The sequence below is a fragment of the Poecilia reticulata genome, linkage group LG9 (assembly GCF_000633615.1).
Source record: "Poecilia reticulata strain Guanapo linkage group LG9, Guppy_female_1.0+MT, whole genome shotgun sequence".
Classification (NCBI taxonomy): domain Eukaryota; kingdom Metazoa; phylum Chordata; class Actinopteri; order Cyprinodontiformes; family Poeciliidae; genus Poecilia; species Poecilia reticulata.
Genome location: NC_024339.1, coordinates 27,399,873 through 27,416,743, shown reverse-complemented (window position 1 = coordinate 27,416,743; position 16,871 = coordinate 27,399,873). Strand labels below are relative to the sequence as shown.

At 39.5% G+C, this 16,871-nt stretch overlaps 1 protein-coding gene across 1 annotated transcript in view; it reads left to right on the top strand.

Moving 5' to 3' along the window:
* Positions 1 to 16,871, top strand: part of adgra2 (adhesion G protein-coupled receptor A2) — a 48,918-nt gene that overhangs the window by 8,750 nt on the left and 23,297 nt on the right. The window contains exon 2 of the mRNA XM_008419047.2: positions 11,989 to 12,060. Coding sequence (XP_008417269.1) covers positions 11,989 to 12,060 — 72 coding nt within the window. The remainder of the gene's footprint in view (positions 1 to 11,988; positions 12,061 to 16,871) is intronic.

Here is a 16,871-nt window from a genome sequence, read left to right as displayed (position 1 = left end):
GGAGAATTCCAATAGTGGGCAGAAAGCTGGAGCTCCTGCAGCGATCGGGTTTATTTTTGTGTGGAAAGGTGTTGAGAGGAAGGGGCAGCAGGCTCTCCTCTGCACATGTTAGGCGAAGCAGTGGTCAGCAATAAATCAAAAAGGCAAACAAAGGCCTGACACTGGATACTTGGAGCAGCACCTGCCAGTGCCACACAAACCCTGAAGTTTATTATGCCAGTGCAGGTCGTTGGAGGAAGACCACAGACGGTGGGACACCAGCGCACGCCGCCCCCAGCACCGGAGCTTCCTGCATATGTGGATGCCAAACGCATATTTCACTTATCACCTTGTTGTGTTTGTTGATTGGGCGGCTGACATATTTCAAAACTTGGCAAAAACAGCCGCGTGTTGTCATAGTAATTTCATCCCCCCCCCCAAGTGGCTTTTTGTTATTTTAGTTTTTCCTTTCTCGCCGCTCTCTTCTTATCTTACTCCAAAAATGCCTGACTTCGGCGTTTCTCTGCCAGTGCTAACTTCCCTCTCCCTGTGTCTGACCACGGCGGCCCTTAAAGTTCCTGCTCGGGGTCAACAACACAGGAATACAGGCTGAGATAATGTCTGTTCTGGGGAGGCTGCTGCGGCTGCATTGTGTGCGCTTCTTTCTGATACGAGCATTCTTTAGCAATTGTCACAGTGCAGTAACTTCATTTTATGAAGGCGCCGTTATGATCTGAATACGGTGTTTTACAGCCAAGCTTACAATAACGTGTATTATACACCAATTTATATGCGTAAATAGTACAACTATGACTTATTAAGAGTCCAAAGAAAGTTTGAAAGATTGCAGGAGAAAATTTTGACTAAATAAAATACATTTCTAATATAAATAATAATAATAATAATAATAATAATAATAATAATAATAATAATTATTATTATTATTATTATTATTATTATTATTATTATTATTATTATTATTATTATTATTATTATTATTATCATTATTATAATTATTATTATTATTATTTGCCTAAAGTGATTTTTTTTAAAAAGAAAAGAAAAAAATGGCAAAAAAAACAAAAAAGAGTTAGACCATTATTTTATGATGGTGAGAAAATATCCTTGTTTTGTCCATTTAATGGCTGAAGAATAACCACTTGAAGTACTTTACAACTTGTTAGGATTTTTAAGGTAATGTCATTAATGAGTTCTGCAAGATATGCAATAAATAATGTGTTGCATTTAAATGTGTGTCCTTAGTTGTGATTTTCATGAAGATGGCAAGAGATTGCAAAATGTTAAAGTCCATTGCCACATTCACTTTTATCTGTTTTGGTTTATTGCACCAATCAGAGGGGCTGAGCCAGTGGCGAAATAAAACATTGGCCATTTATTAAAATCTCTGCGGATGCAATAACCCACTGTTTGTAGATATAATGTAATCCCATATTCCTCGATACGTAATCACATCAGTCACTGGAAAGCATGCTGGTCTACCATATTCTTGTAACATCTATCTTGGTTGTTTAATAGTTTGCGGTACGCGCTGGATGTTGAAACTCGTTGCCGGGTAGCAAACGGGGTCATTGTAATTTAGGGAAAAAAACGGCTATAGCAAAGCTTTTTGTTTCACATTAGATACATTTTAGGAAAGTAACGATGATCAGAAATGTGTTTAGACAAGCTTTCAAAAAACAATTAAAGAAATTAGCAGCCATATTTCCCAGCCATCTTTGCTCAGGAGCAGAAAACAGAGCCTTGTTATGAGACAGAACAATGAGACAATGTTAGCCAGGCATACACCACATTCCTTCCTCTCTCTCTTTCTTTCTCTCAAACAGCTAAATGCACTAAATTGCCTCATTAAAATTGTAAAAACACTTTAGACAGTGATTAAACTGGCCTTTGTGTTCCTGCTCTGCAGCCGTAAACCTTCCAGTATGGGCCCGTATGTGATGAATTTAAGACTTTAAATTTTGCAATAACTTCTTGAAGCTTTACAGTAAAGCAGCTGTGATTCAGCTTTTGTTAATATTGTGTGGCAGCTACTTGTTTATGTCTTTAAAGGCCACTGGTTGTACTGTTGTAATAAATTGTGTATAGAAACACATTCCATGGACACATTCTGTTTGCAGAACTTGATGGATCGTCTAATAAGACGTACTGCGGAGCGGGGGAAATGTGGATGTGTGTTAGTTTGCCTCTGCACACACACATGTGGGAAGGGCGTGCACTGCCACAGCTCTCAAAATAGACCTCAGTCCTCCCCTCTCTAATTAGAGACATTTTGAAAACCCGGATTTTAATTTTAGACTGGCAGCTTTTTGGGCCACTCACGCATACACACAGAGTTAAGCGCACACTTTCCATAAAAATAACTGATAGGTCACACACTTGTGCATCTTAAATCCGCACACACACCCTGAAACCGCAACGCCAAACTCCCTGGCCCGGCCTGCTAACCCAAGCACAATGCAGCGCACTCTGTAATAAGTGGTTGGACGTATCTGATGCAGAGGCACGCTCACTATGCTGAGCATCAGGACAGGGAACTGCAGCGCCTCGCAAAACCATTTGGACCCACTGAACCTTTTTGCACATTTTTGTGTTTCTGTAGCCATACACTTCACTGTATAGTTTTGGATAGGATCACACAAAGCAGTGCACAACTGTAAAGTGGGAGGAATATTTTGCGTAGTATTCAAATCTTTGAAAAATAAAGTTCTGAAAAAAACTCGACATGCATTTGGATTCAGCATCCCTGACCTTGCAGGAACATCCAGCTGCAGATTACGCAAACAGCTTTCAAGTCTTGCCACTGATTCCAAAATTAATTTAAGTCTGGACTTTAGTTGTGCCATTAATGCCCACTGTTCTGTTCTGTTCTGGGTGTTTGTTTAGTGTCATTGTCCTGCTGGAATATGAACCTCCAGCCCAGTGTCCAGTCATTTGTTACCTCCTGCATGTTTGTCCTGAAAGGGGGTCAGATAAACTCGGACAAGCTTTAGCTGTGTCTCGTAACACTAATAGTTGTCCAGGTTGTTCCGCCTGAGCTATGGCTCTCTGCAGCTCCTCCAGAGTTACCAAGGGCTTGAACAATTCGTAGTGAGATGTTCAAAACTCACTCCATCTGGTTATAACCTATCACTGCTTTTACCATCTCCACAGCTTTACCTCGGTCCTGTCTGCTGTTTTGTTTGGTGTTCTGATGCAGTTTCTCCTCTAAGGTCTCAAACATATAGACCTTTGGGTCCTTCACAAGAACACCTGGAGTCACACTGAGGTCGTCTCTTCTGAATGCAGCAGGTTTTACTGCTGAGAGTATAAGAGTAATGGTGGCTGAATATAAACAGTAACACATTATTCATTAATAAAAATGAAAACTGTCTCAATTTTCTTTTTGACAATTTTTATGGCGCTTTGTATGGATTTGCTTAGCAAAAATGCTAATCAAATTCAATCAACGTTTGGCTCTTTTCATTCTGTGACAGAATGTGAAAGGGTTCATGAGGCTTGAGTACTAAAAGACGGCGAGTCAAGAGAAGTTCATATAGCCAAGGACATCAAGATTTTTGTCTTAAACACATTTAATATTTTCCTCCTTCATGCATGCCGTAACCTCGTTTAATAACTGAATCACTTTGACTACGCAGAATGATTTCATAAAAAATATTTGGCGTGCAATTACATGGATGCTCCTTTTCATGACAGGCGGTAAATGGGACTTTCAGCTTGGCAGTGTTCCCTTGTCGCTGCTACAAGCCCTCTGGTGGGTCAGGCACAATGGGCACATTCACATCTTGACATGCGTTTGCTGCTAAAGTGCCTGTTGTGCTCGAGGGCATTTAGTCTCTCTGCTGCGCTCGGTGTCATGACTCTTCGAGGAAAGGCTCAGGGTGCAAAGGGCTCCCAGGACCACAGGCTTATAGGTAGAGCTCTGTCTTTCTAACAACGAAAGGGTTAAGCTTTCTGGATGCACCAATGCCCTGAATGGCCCTCCACAGTCTGGAGGCCTCTTGTAAAGTACTCATTGTAGCAAAGATGACACAACCACCTCCCAGCCTGAGAGGTTTCTCAGCTCATGCACTTCCATATCTCTCGCCTGTGCGCCTCCCCCCTTCAAATGTGTCCACCAGCAACAATGAAAGACAAGACTGCATGTTTTGTATGGAGGGTTGCAAACAGTAGTAACTGCAGCATCACAAACGTCAAAGGATTTGACCAAGACGTTGTTTGATAAACTGTGATAAAACCGTGAAGTTTTTTTTAATGGTAATTGATTATCAGCATTTTTTGTTATAAATGTCTGAGGTAATTGTTGAGAAACGCCGAGCTGGTAGAGGCAAACGTTAATAGAAAATTGGTTCCACAATGCACTTACTGAGAGGGATTGAACACAAATGCAAACCTCTTTTCACAAGGCGCCATAGATTTTACAAGTTCATTTCACATGAGTGAAATTTAGTCCATAAAACAGTTTTTATAATTTATAATTTAATGAAAAGAAAAAAAAAAGAAAAAAACATTATACGTAACCAAAGCAGTAGCCACTCCACAATAGTTCACCCAAACAAAATAAGGTAATATTCCACATCTGCAGCAGATTATTTTTATACTGGGCTGGCTGTAAGTGACCCGCCGTCATAAATTGTTTTGTTTTTTTCTCACAGTCTTTCCTCCAAAGTCTGCAGACAGTCATTTTTGTAAAATCTCAATTTACTTTCCCGAAACTATATGAGGACGCAAAAGCCACACCGAGTTGAGCCAAAACCTCAGTCATCAGAGACAAAATGAAACATTTTATTCAGAACATATTATCTTTCGTCTAAATGAAGCAACATTATTTCTTTTCCCCCCCATTTCAGATGATATGCAGAAGCTGCCAAAGACGAAAATACTACAGAAATAAAAATGAACCCCCATAAATCAGGACGCAGACAGCTTCAGACCAAGAAAACAGTCGAATCCAGCAATTTCATCCCATTTACATTTTCAAGTTTACAAACTTGAAAATGAGACGGTTGTTTTCATTTGACGACAACATAAAAGCTTGACAGGAAATTTGCAGCAAAGCAACTTCTATCGACCGGGTTTGAACTAACAGGGACTCTGGTGAAACAGGGAACTGGACTTTTATAAGTAAAAAAAAGAATTATTGTTAGTATAGGTTTAATTTTACTTCCTATTTTCAATGTGTTTTGCATTTTGCATGAAAAGAAATGTACCTTTGCACATCAATTATCCATGATTATAATATTCAGTTGCCAGTTGGAGTGTGGGTTTTATTACTAAAGAGTATTTTATTCCAGTGGCATAATGAAAATACCATATTAATGGCAATACAATAATGCAATCTAATTCATTTTATTTCATTAATTTATTTTATTATATGACAGAATAAAATATCTAGGCATGCTTTAACAAAAATTACCATGAAAAGTTTTAATATGACATCTGTATATTTAGAGCTTTGAAATCACTTGATAACTAAATCTAATGCAAACATTGTGTTTTTCATAATAAAATAATTATAAATTCCTATCTAATGTAAATTTGTAAGCCACCAACAGAGATACCGCTTTTTGCTGCAACATGAATCATTTCTAATGTACATGATGATATGTTGCCGTGACGTTTCCCCCGGTTTCAGTTCGTTGATCTTAATTAAAACTGACTTGAAACGTCTGAGCAGCAAGTCCATTAAGCTGACGGTCAACAGATGACAAACACTACATTCGCTTTTGTTTCAATGAACATTCTGACTGGTTGTCTCTCCTCATCTCTTTGAGTCAAAACCCCAAAGAGGAAAATTGGACAAAAACTGACTGTACATTGTTTTTGTTGTAACACAAACAATGCAGAGTGGTTAGTGTTAAAGGGCCAAATCAAATTGCTTTCAGCAGAATTTGTCCCCTCAGGGCTCGGTTTTTTTTTCTATTATATTTTACATTAACTTAAGCACTGCCATGGCACAAGCCAGCATGTGTATTATCAAATCAGTGTGCCAATTAAGCCCAGCTTAACTCAGTAATCACTCTCTGAGACCCTTATTTGAAATCACTCTCATTATGTGGCTCCCATTGGTCTCCAAACCAGGACTGGAGTTTTGCCATGTTACCAACTCTTTTAAGGATCTCTTGTCTTTCCCTTTGCGTGAGGCCCTTGAGGGTAAGGGACCATTTCAGAGTTAAATTGATGTTTACACACCAGCCCAACGGGCTCCCTTTTCCCTCTGTCACACTAAACCTATGCTGCTTGAGTCTTTTATTCTCAAAGGGTTAGATCGGTGTTTAAAGTGGCCGAGAGGTCGATTGTTGGAGCAGTCCTGCATAATTTTATTTTCTCCGCAAAAGAAATGGAAGCGCAAAAAAGCAAATAAATATTTAGAATTATCTATGTGTTGACACTTGACAAAAACAATGTTTTCCTCTTTGCAAGCTTCCCTCAGCAATGATGTCAAAACAAACACTCACAGCTACCAAAGAGACACAATGCCAGAGACCAAAGGGGAGGCCAACTTCAGTTGACCGTTCCTCAACTTTCAGATGCATCCCCGCTATAGCACACCTGAATCGAATGAATTGATCGTTACGAGGCCTCTGCTGATCTGAGTTATGCAGACGAGGTAATTCAGATGAGTTGGAGAAGGGATATTAACTTCCATGAAATGTAGTTCTTCTCTCCAGCTGTACAGCCAGTCAAAAACAAAAGCACAACCTTGACTAATCTTCAAGTGTCCAAAAGTACTTGCAACTGTTCACAATCCAAGGGACAAAAACAAGTAGAGAAAGGCCTTAAGGTAGACTTGTTTTATACGCTGTCGATTCAATCATCCACATAGTAGTTCTGTCAGCGGATTGGCTCTTCAGAAGGTGACCATGAGTAGTCTTCCTGATTATGAGATGACACCCATAAAGGTTTACTGTCTATTTAAAGAAAAAAAGACCTGTGATAGTGCCTGGTAGTGAAAATAAACCTCCAGATTTTTGCAAATGTGTGAACTTTCTGAACACTTGACCCTTGACTCCTCTTGAGTATTTATACAAAATCTTCAGAGCACTATTAACCTCGGTTCTGAGTATAAATCCTCCTAATATTCAGATTTGGTGTTATAGTGCTCTTCTTCACTCTCATGATTGCAAGAAAGCCACTTAGTAGTAATGTTTGTTTCAGACTTTGGTTGTCTTTGGTTTGTGTTCGGCTACCTCCATGTCATTTATTTAAGAACGCTACTCACTAACTAGTCAATAAGGGTAAGTTGTTAAAACGATAATACCATATTGGAGAGAAGTTGGTGCATATAGTAGTGACTTTAACATGATCATGATGGAGCGCAAACAATTTTGCTGGAGTTTCAGCACATGTTGAAAAGAAGAAGAAAGAGTGGACTTCATTAATTAATCTTGTATATGTCTTTTCTCTGACCGTTTTTTCTGTTTGTTTGCTGTGGAACCATCAGGGCAGGCAGAGCTCTCCGTCAGGGTCCAGCTAAATATTTACTGGGCAACAAAGACCATTTGAAATCAGTGCTTTTTACTCAAGTGTTTCTCATCAATATCCGACGCTAAATGCCAAACCGCACTGGAGTATTTCCCGCAAAAAACAAAAAACAAAAAAAAACAAGCAAGTTTGAAGTGCGTCTGGCAGAGAAGCAGGATGAAGAGTGAAAGCATACAGACACCGGACTCTCAGTGTTAAGGACCACCTCACAGGACATCCTGTTGTGTTTGGATTAACGGCATTCTGGCTGCTGTCAGGGCAGAAGACAGAAGAATATCGTTTCCCTCTAAGTTTTTCTTTCTTCACCAGGTTGTCACTAAATACCAGTTTTTTTCCACATCCACCAAATGCACAGCTCTTTATTGAAGTGTCAGACTTTCTATTTTCCCTTTCTTAACAAAAGTAAATCTCACTGAGACATTTGCCCCTGATTTTCAAGAGATGCATGTTTTAAATAACTATACAGGATAATAATATGTACGTAATTAATGATCGCACTCTAAACTGGTGAAGATTCACTTCAGCTTATATTTGATTCTGAACAGGAAGTGATCAATAATTAACAGTGAAATGTGCTTTTAGTTTTAATTATCAGCCTGTGAAGCGGCAGCTAACTTTAGCATCATTAGCAGCTAACGATTAGCCAGGCTTAGTGTTCTCATTGTGATTGGTTGTCTGTCATTATTTGTTTTTTTACTACTAAATGGACTGGATATTTTGATTTTTCTTCTGTGCTAATTTAACTGAAGTCTTAACCGTTTGAGTCTGACACAACAATACAAATGAAGAAAAGTACGTCCTTCCTTTTTATTTCAAAATAAGAGTTAACTATATGGCACAATGTCATGCCACACTTTCACATTTGGGGTTCATCATAACAGTTTAAACTTATTTCACCTGAGAAAGTCAGTGGATAGTACTTTGTGAAATATGTCTTTTATATGAGAAATATTATATATTTTATTATTTCAAGAAACCTAAAAAAAAAAAAACTCTTCATCTCTTTTTTGTGCAGATTGATTTATTGATCAAATTAGTTTTCTTCTTGCCATAAGCTTAACCACGGTGCAGATTGAGAAAAAAGTAGAAGACAATTTCGCAGCTGTTCTTCCTTTTGACCTTTCCCTCTTTGTACGACCTTTTAAGCTTTTTGATCTTTGCATAAATTAATTAAATAAAATGGCTGAAGAAGATAGTGGAAGCCTGACATGTGGCCTTTCTCTCTCTTTCTTTTTTTTTGCATGCTTGGATAAATTGAATTAGCTCATCTGGTTTCTTAAAACCCCTTTGTGCTCTGAAGGGGTTAAGTGAATAAGAGACGGTAAAACCGGTTTGAAGATAGCGTCCACGGTGTAGTCTGAACTAAATTAGCAGCGTGTGCTGTTGTATGTCTGATAGGTCTTGAAGGCAGATTGGGCCAATCTGGCATCTGATCAGTGTCTCATGGCGTGCAGAAACAAGCAACCCATGTAAGCCAAAACCTCGGGAGTGATCCATCCAGCTCTGCACTATTGTGGACTTGCGGGATGGAGTCGCTGCTACACTTTCTTTATACGCTGCTGGGGATGAAAAGATGCACTCCGCTCTGCCTCGGCTGTCACCTGCTTCCGGACACTGCTCCGTCTGTCTGATGGCTGGCCAGGAAGTGCTCTCTCCACAACCCCTGACCTCCGAAACCGGTTTCCGAATAAACAGCTAATTGGCTGGGTTTCCTGTTTAGCCTGATGGGAATGCTTGACTATTTCTGTCTGTTTACAGAGTTGTGCCTGGCCCTCATTCTCAGTGTTTTGCTGCCTGCATTGTTTGTGAAAGAACAATGTGTTTTGCTATAGCTACACTTCGAACTTCAGGCTTTGGGGGCCCATGCAGAAAGATCCAGGTTTTACAACTCCTCTTGGCTCTTGCAAGCATCATGATTTTCATGGTCTGTTGGAGAAATGTATATTTTAGATTGCTCTAATGTGTTAATTTGAGAATTATGATGACAAATTGTGACTTGCACCTTACAAGTCACATCAATATGCACCTCTGTCAATGACTGTAGTGTGAACACTGGAAAAGAAACAGGCTGTCCCTGTGAACAGACACACATATGGACATCCTAGCACAACCAAAGCCAACAAGTGTCCTACCCCCATCAAATAATCATTGTTCAGCACAATAAGCTCAGCCAAAAAGGAACTATCTTTATCTGAACTGTCTGCTTTGAGTTTAAACGCCTTGTATCTTTCCCAGATGTGACTTTCTGCTATCTGTATTGAATTATTCAGCCACTTCCGGGTCTTCTGCAGTTTTCAGCTTCAGTCTGCATCCATTTATAGAATAGATTCTGTGCCCAAAGTCGAGTGAAAGACCTTAAGGCTCAGGAGTCATGGGTTCAAATTCAGGCTGCGCCGTGAAAAGGCTGTTCTTCTCTAACCAGAGGCTCTATATGGGTTTATAAACATCACCTCTTTTCATTTATTTATTTTACATTTTCTAGAAACATAACTCTAGTTAGTTAATATGTTAAATAAGGAACATATTAAATAACTGTATTAAATAGATTACAATCATTTTTGTCTCGAAAGCTTAGTAAAACAAGTTTACAGTAATTATTAGTGGGGAGGAGTCAGTCAGACTTTTGATTTTAAACAACGTACTTATGGAAAATGTTACTTTCTGACAATATCGATCAACGTTTCCACGGTAACTGGATCAAAAATGCTTTCGCCTCATGCGCCGGTTTTTGTTTTCAAACTGTTCTGATGTCGTGGGTGGTTGTGAAAAACTAAAGTAAAGAGGTGAGTCAGTCCAGTTTATCCCCATATTACCAAGACTGGACGATTAAATGTGGTCATTAACTTGAGCTGGAAGGCGCGGAGCTAAAGGCAGCGTTTTTATTGATGTGGCAGGAAACGGGTGGGGGGGATAGCAGTGGGGGCTGACGGCTGCTGCTGAATCTGTAAATCTCACAACAGACTGTTCACAGTCAGCTCCCACTTTTAAAGGGACACACACACACACGCAGTTTCCCTCTCTCGATTAAGAACGCACTTAATGTCACAAACAGCCCATTAAGCACCATGCGGTAGGAGCAGAGACGATGTGAAACTGAAGGGTGTGTTAATGATCGCTGCCGGTTGCCAGGGCGAGGCCGTGGCAGGTCTGTGGATCCAGACAGAGTCGAGGCAAGCGTGCAGAAGTCTGCTGCCTTAAAATTAAACTGGCGAGGTCACAGATGTCGGTTAAGTTTTAATATTGAAAAGAACCAGCGCTGACTTTTCTGGTTTCATAGTGAGCTGTAATATTTATTTTATAAATACTTATTTATGGTGCGGTTTCAGAGCAAGTTCCACCCCACTAAATTCTACACATGCACCACCACAAACACTGTGAAGACCTTTTTTTTAAAAAAAAGTAATGCAACTGGATTTTGTCTTTTTTCCATTTGTTGTATTTTATCACACAAAAGAAACTAAGTAAAAAATAAAAAAAAATCTCAGTTTGCACTGCAATCTTGAATGGAAACCTTCCAGCCTATAAATTGGAAAAATAAAACCCTGACCTCTAAATGCCATATGTCCACCGTGTGTTTAAAACTCCAGTAATAGTTTATTTTAACAGTTTGTTAAACTTTTGCCATCTTGTGTCTCATGATGAAAATGTTCACATGCACTCATGCAAGCAGTAAGTACAATCTGTTTGTCAAAGTGTTCATTTGAAGTTTCACTTTAGAAGATGCAGAAACATGCTTTGTTATCACTTTATGTGCTAATAGTTATTATGAGGGAAGCTGCTGATAAATCCTGATGTTAACTAGAATGGAGTTAAAATGAGTTTTGGGTTTCAGGGTCTGATGTGTTTGTAGTACAGTTTGGAGAGACCAATTCATCCAACATTCATGTTTTTGGACTGGGAGAGGAACCAGAAGTACCCAGAGAGAGCATGAGGAGACATGCAGACTCCATGCAGAAAGCAATGCAACAGTTCTACTAGCTGCGCCACTGTGCAGCCCAGAACTATGCCATTAATGTAGAATGACTTGTAAATAGTCAGAGGTTTGTTGATGGTTCCATTTTCCATGTCAGACAAAGTGATCATATCCTTGATTCCTCAATGCTGCAATGCCCTGACCTTTGGCCTTTGACAGGAGCCATATACGCCAACTGAAAGAAGTAATTAACAAGGCCTGTGTCAAATTTGTAAAGACATTCTTTTGATGTTAAAAAAAAACAACTATTCTGAATGATTATCGAGATCACATCATCTCTCCTGTCCTACGCTGTCTTAACTTTAATAGCAGCCATCTTTAGATAATGTCTCTGGTCAGGCTAATCTCTCATGTGACTGCAGCAGCAAGTGAACTTTTTTTTTTCTTGCTTTCATTGTTTGACTTTGTTCTTCATTTCACGTGTAATTAAATCTCTATGGGCTGTGAAATAGATGTTATAGACTGATAGTTTTGCATTCCTAATGGGACAAAATAGATGATCTGTAACGTTTTTTTTTTCTCTCAATCCGCAGAATACTGAGCCACAACAAGATCCGAGTTCTGAGAAATGGATCCTTCATTGGACTTAACTCCTTGGAAAAGCTGTGAGTATTAAGCTTACGTTTTTTGACAAAACCCTAAACGTCTGACAGCCTCTGCTCTACTCTTTGCATTTTAGAATAGACCCCCAGATTTTAGTGGGCATCACTTCTGCATCAGCTGCAACCGATTTTATAGATTTATGCGATGCCTCCTTTTTTCGCTTGGCTCTGGATTTGCCCTTCCAGAGATGAATGACATCAGAGAAAATCTGAGCAGCTTTGTGTGCATTTCCCCTAGATGGGCTTGATTCCAGCAGGGAGGATGATACACTCAGACTGGCTATCGCAGAGTTATGTTGAAAACCTCACATAATTACACTTCAGCCCTTCATTATTTGATAAACTCCACTCAAGAAGACAAGATAAGAGAGCTCTCTGGCAAGAGGATTGTGTTGGCATATCTACCTGCAGCTTTCAAACAGTCTGGCCCTCCTTCACAGACTCATAATCTCTCTTAATCTTAATGGAGTGTGAGACACGGGATGGACACGATTACGCCGGGGACGAATCTGACACAATTCTCAGGGCTTCTGGTGATAGCCGTGGAGCTTTCTTTGACAATACAGCAGCCATAAACACACAATAGATACGATGGGAAGAAGTTCAAAGGATTTTAACGTGTTAAAGTGTTTAAAAGAAAAGATTGTCCTGAACCTGTTTTTTTTGGCTTTAGGGGATGATAGAGACAAACATTAAACAACACTGTCCTGTTTACTCCCTTTCTGTTACATCTTCACAATCCATCTACACTCTCATTGAGCTTTTGATTTTGCTCACTAAAGTGTGAAAATATATTTTTGAATATCAGAGTTTTTTTGCATGGCAACAGCAATATTTCAGTATTGCAATGACGACAGCTTTTCAATATATTGTGCCACTCTACCCCCAAACTTGCTTCATGTTTGTGGAAAATAGCTCAATCTTCATCTCATCCGACTCCAGAAATGATCTTCTGAAAATGCTTTGATTGTGCAGCTGGAAGGAATTGATTTTAGATTTGATGCTTCTTCTTTTTTTTTTTTTTTTTTGCTCCTTTAAGTCTAATAACCCCTCTGAGGACACAGATACTTGTTTTACCACAGTTTCCATTGATATTTTTTTATGATATGCTTAATCCTCCAGTTGTTGCTCAACATCCTTAGCAATTTTCTTTCATCTGAAGGTTTAATCAGAGGATCAGAAGGTTTAATCTTAGACACAGTTGGGCATTAGCACAGTACAATGCCCTCCAGTTCATTAATAGTGATATACTCTTAAACTAGGAAATTGCTATTGGCCACAAACTGTTTGCAGTTTCTCTGCAGCTAGGTATGAGGTGTTTATTGTGGTATATATATATATATATATATATATATATATACCACATATATATATATATACCTGTTTTACATATATATATATATATATATATATATATGTGTAAAAACAGGATCCTGTATGTATAAAAAAAAATTCATAGTAATTAAGTCTTTAAAGGTCAGTATGTCGATGCTTATAGCAAACTGCTGCTTTTATGTACTCTGTGATGCAGCAGCATGTATTGTCTATTTCCTAGTAAATCTTAATGGGAACAATAAACATGTGCAGCTCCAATTTGGTTCCTGCAGATTGGCAGAAACGCTTATTTTGCTGGGGAGGTTTGTGGTTATGTTGATGGAATATTACTACCACATGCCAGTCGGAGCTGCCACCCATGAAGCTAACGAGCTTCTAAAAAAACGTCTAAAGAAAGAAAAATACGTCAATTTGCCGCAGTTGTTGACTTGTTAGTGCCTACCTACTGGAGCTCACATCAGACGTGCCAGTCAAGAACAGCGAGCAAAATATGCAGAGAACACCAGAGTTGTCAGTTCTTGCACCACAGAGTCAATCGATCTGTGGGAAGAACTACGATCACAAGACAAAAACGTGATAATGCAATTTGGATGATCATGGATATTAAACTAAAAACAAAAGAGGATGGTAGCTCAAAGGAGGTCATGTGAAATGAACCCAAGTTGCTTGTTTTTGTTAACAGAGCTCCTTATGGTGTCGCAGGGTCAATAGGTTAGGTAACCTGAGCCTGCTCACAAACAGAGCTGTATACCTGATGCTGGGACAAAACTAGCGGCATGCAATTGGGTTGTAAAATGAACAGTTGAGATAATCTACTCAAAATATGATCTAAGCTGTTTAAACAATAACTTTCGTAGAAAGTTTATCTAACTTACAGAGTCTCAGAAATTGAAGAAAAGGGAATTAGAAGATGAGAATTCTGAAACGCACTTTGTTTCGAGGGAAAATAAAAAGGGAGGACAAATTCAAAGTTTCAAAACAACCTTTGATGTGCCAGCTTCCCAAACCAGAACACCAGTCGACAGGACAGAAAAAGAGTGCCTGCTGTTGCCTGGAAATAGAGGTGTTAGCTAACTTACAGAGCCGACTGCGAGGGAGCGGCTCCCATAGTGGCTTCATTCTGCTTGACACAACAGCTGTGCTCAGAGGCAGGCTCACTTCATTGGTTGTCTCTGTGAGTCCTTACGTTGGGTTCATAAGCAAGTGATATGAAGGACAAGCAGCACAGAAACTTAATAGCAATAGAAGTAATTAAAACTTTGTTTATATGGCATCTTTCAAGAAAAGAAAACTCAGAAAGTGCTTCAACAAAGAGTAAAAATACAGGGTACATTAAGTAAAAGCAGATTTTAAAAAAGTATGTTTTTTGTTGACTTTTAAAGGTCTGCTGTGACAGAGGCAGTGTTCCATAGTGTTGGAGCAACAGAAGAAAAAAATTGTCTCCTTTAGTTTTGTAAGCTGGTCCTGATCACAGAACCTCAAGGACCTGGTGGGAATGTAGGGATGCAGTAGTTCGCTGATATAAACTGGTTACTTCCCACAAAGAGCTCTCCAAGTCAAAACCAGGATGTTGGAATGCAACTCAACATGCACTGGAAGCACAAAAGCATTTGCTCCATTAGCAGTGGAGTTGCATGAGAAAATGTTGAAGATTTAGTCACAAGCCTGGCAGCAGCAGCACTTTGTACAGACTGCAGCTGGTCCAGGGGTTAAGATTTGGTTAGACTTGTACAGAGCGCATTACAGTAATCCAGACGAGATGAAGCAAAAGGATGAAGATTTCCATTTCATGATGAGACATAATGGAGCTCAGTTTGACTACATATTTCTAAAGTGATTAAAAAAAATGTAAAAACTGAGTCAGTGGTTACACCAGCGCTTCTCATTTCCAGTCCTCAGGCCCCCCTCCTCTGCATGTTTTAGATGTGCCTCTATTCCAGAACAGCTGATTCAAATGACTGCATTATTTCTTTTGCAGCAATCAAGTACTGCAGAAGCCTGTTAATCACCCACAGATTCAATCCAGGTGTGTGGCAGAAGGGAAACAGCTAAAACATGCAGGGCAGGGGGGCCTGAGGACCGGAATTGAGAAGCTCTCGGTTACACCAAGGTTCCTCATTTAATGTCAGAAGAGTTAGACGTCCATCTTTTTTTATTGAATGTAGGCATTTTACCAAATTGTGCAGTTTTGAAACCTCGTTTGGAGGAAAAGAAATGTACATCAGGATATCATCTGCATAACAATGACCAGAGATATTAATAAAATATGACAGTATGGAACCAAGAGAAAGAGCAAAAACAACTTATGTATGAATTTGCTTCAAACTACTTAAACAGCCAAGGTGGCAAATGTATGCTAATGCCTTAAATACATATTCTACTCATATAAAAGATTGCTTTTGAAGCAACAGTAAGAGTTAAGCCTAATTTAGCTCATTTGCATACTAAATATCAAGATTTATATGTTTTATTTGTAGATTCAGATTGAATCCAAAGTATGTATAATTATACATATATCCAGGCATTAAAGTTCTAATAAAAATTCAAATAATACTTTTGTCACACATCAGAACTTCTGACGACATTTGCGGGAGAAACAGGTTGATCTATATATCCAACAATGAGATTTGACGGTGACAGTGACGGTGACGGTGAGAGGTCAGACATGTGTGTTTGTGTTCACTACAGCATGGCGTTCAGCTAGCACAGGCACACACACAGTTGCTTATGGTCCACAGTGGGAGATGCAAGCATTTGCTGTGAAGAGATAACATAAATCATGCGGACCGCATTTCACTCCTCCGCCGCAGCCTCGGCCTCATCTCTGAGGCAAAGCAGTGGAGGTCTTTCCGCTCACTCTGACGTCTCCAACCTTTAATTGAGTACTCAACACAGCTTGTAATTACATCTGAGCTCATAGGAAAATCACCGTCTGTTGTAAAAGAAAAAAAAAACAAAAAAACAGCCCATTGAAATTTACAGTTGTAGCCTTGGAAGGGTTTGATGGAATCGACCGGGATGTGAGCTTACAGCGAACGTTTCACTGTTAGTTTCCGTCATACTGCGAGATTACAGTTTTTGTTTTGTCTCCTCGCCCCGCAGTGACTCCTCAGGTCCCTCATTGTTTCCAGTTTGGCGTCTACATGTGCTTGTCATTTGCAGTAGTTGTGAACACTTACTCATATTATGTGGTCAGTGCTGTAATCAAAGGCCAGCCCACTGGGGCTGAGTAAACACACATCAGGGAATTACACTGCATCTCTGCCCCAAAGTGACAAGGATAAACAAAGCCTGCTCCCTTAACTACACTCACACACACACGCACGCCCATACACACACACACACACACGCACACACACACACCCTTTTGGCCTATTTCTGGTGTGACTCCAACATCGACTTCTTTACTTCCTAATATGGAAAGCTTAACATATAGGCTGTTATTTTTAAAAGTGTCTGGTAATTCTTCTGGTAGACAC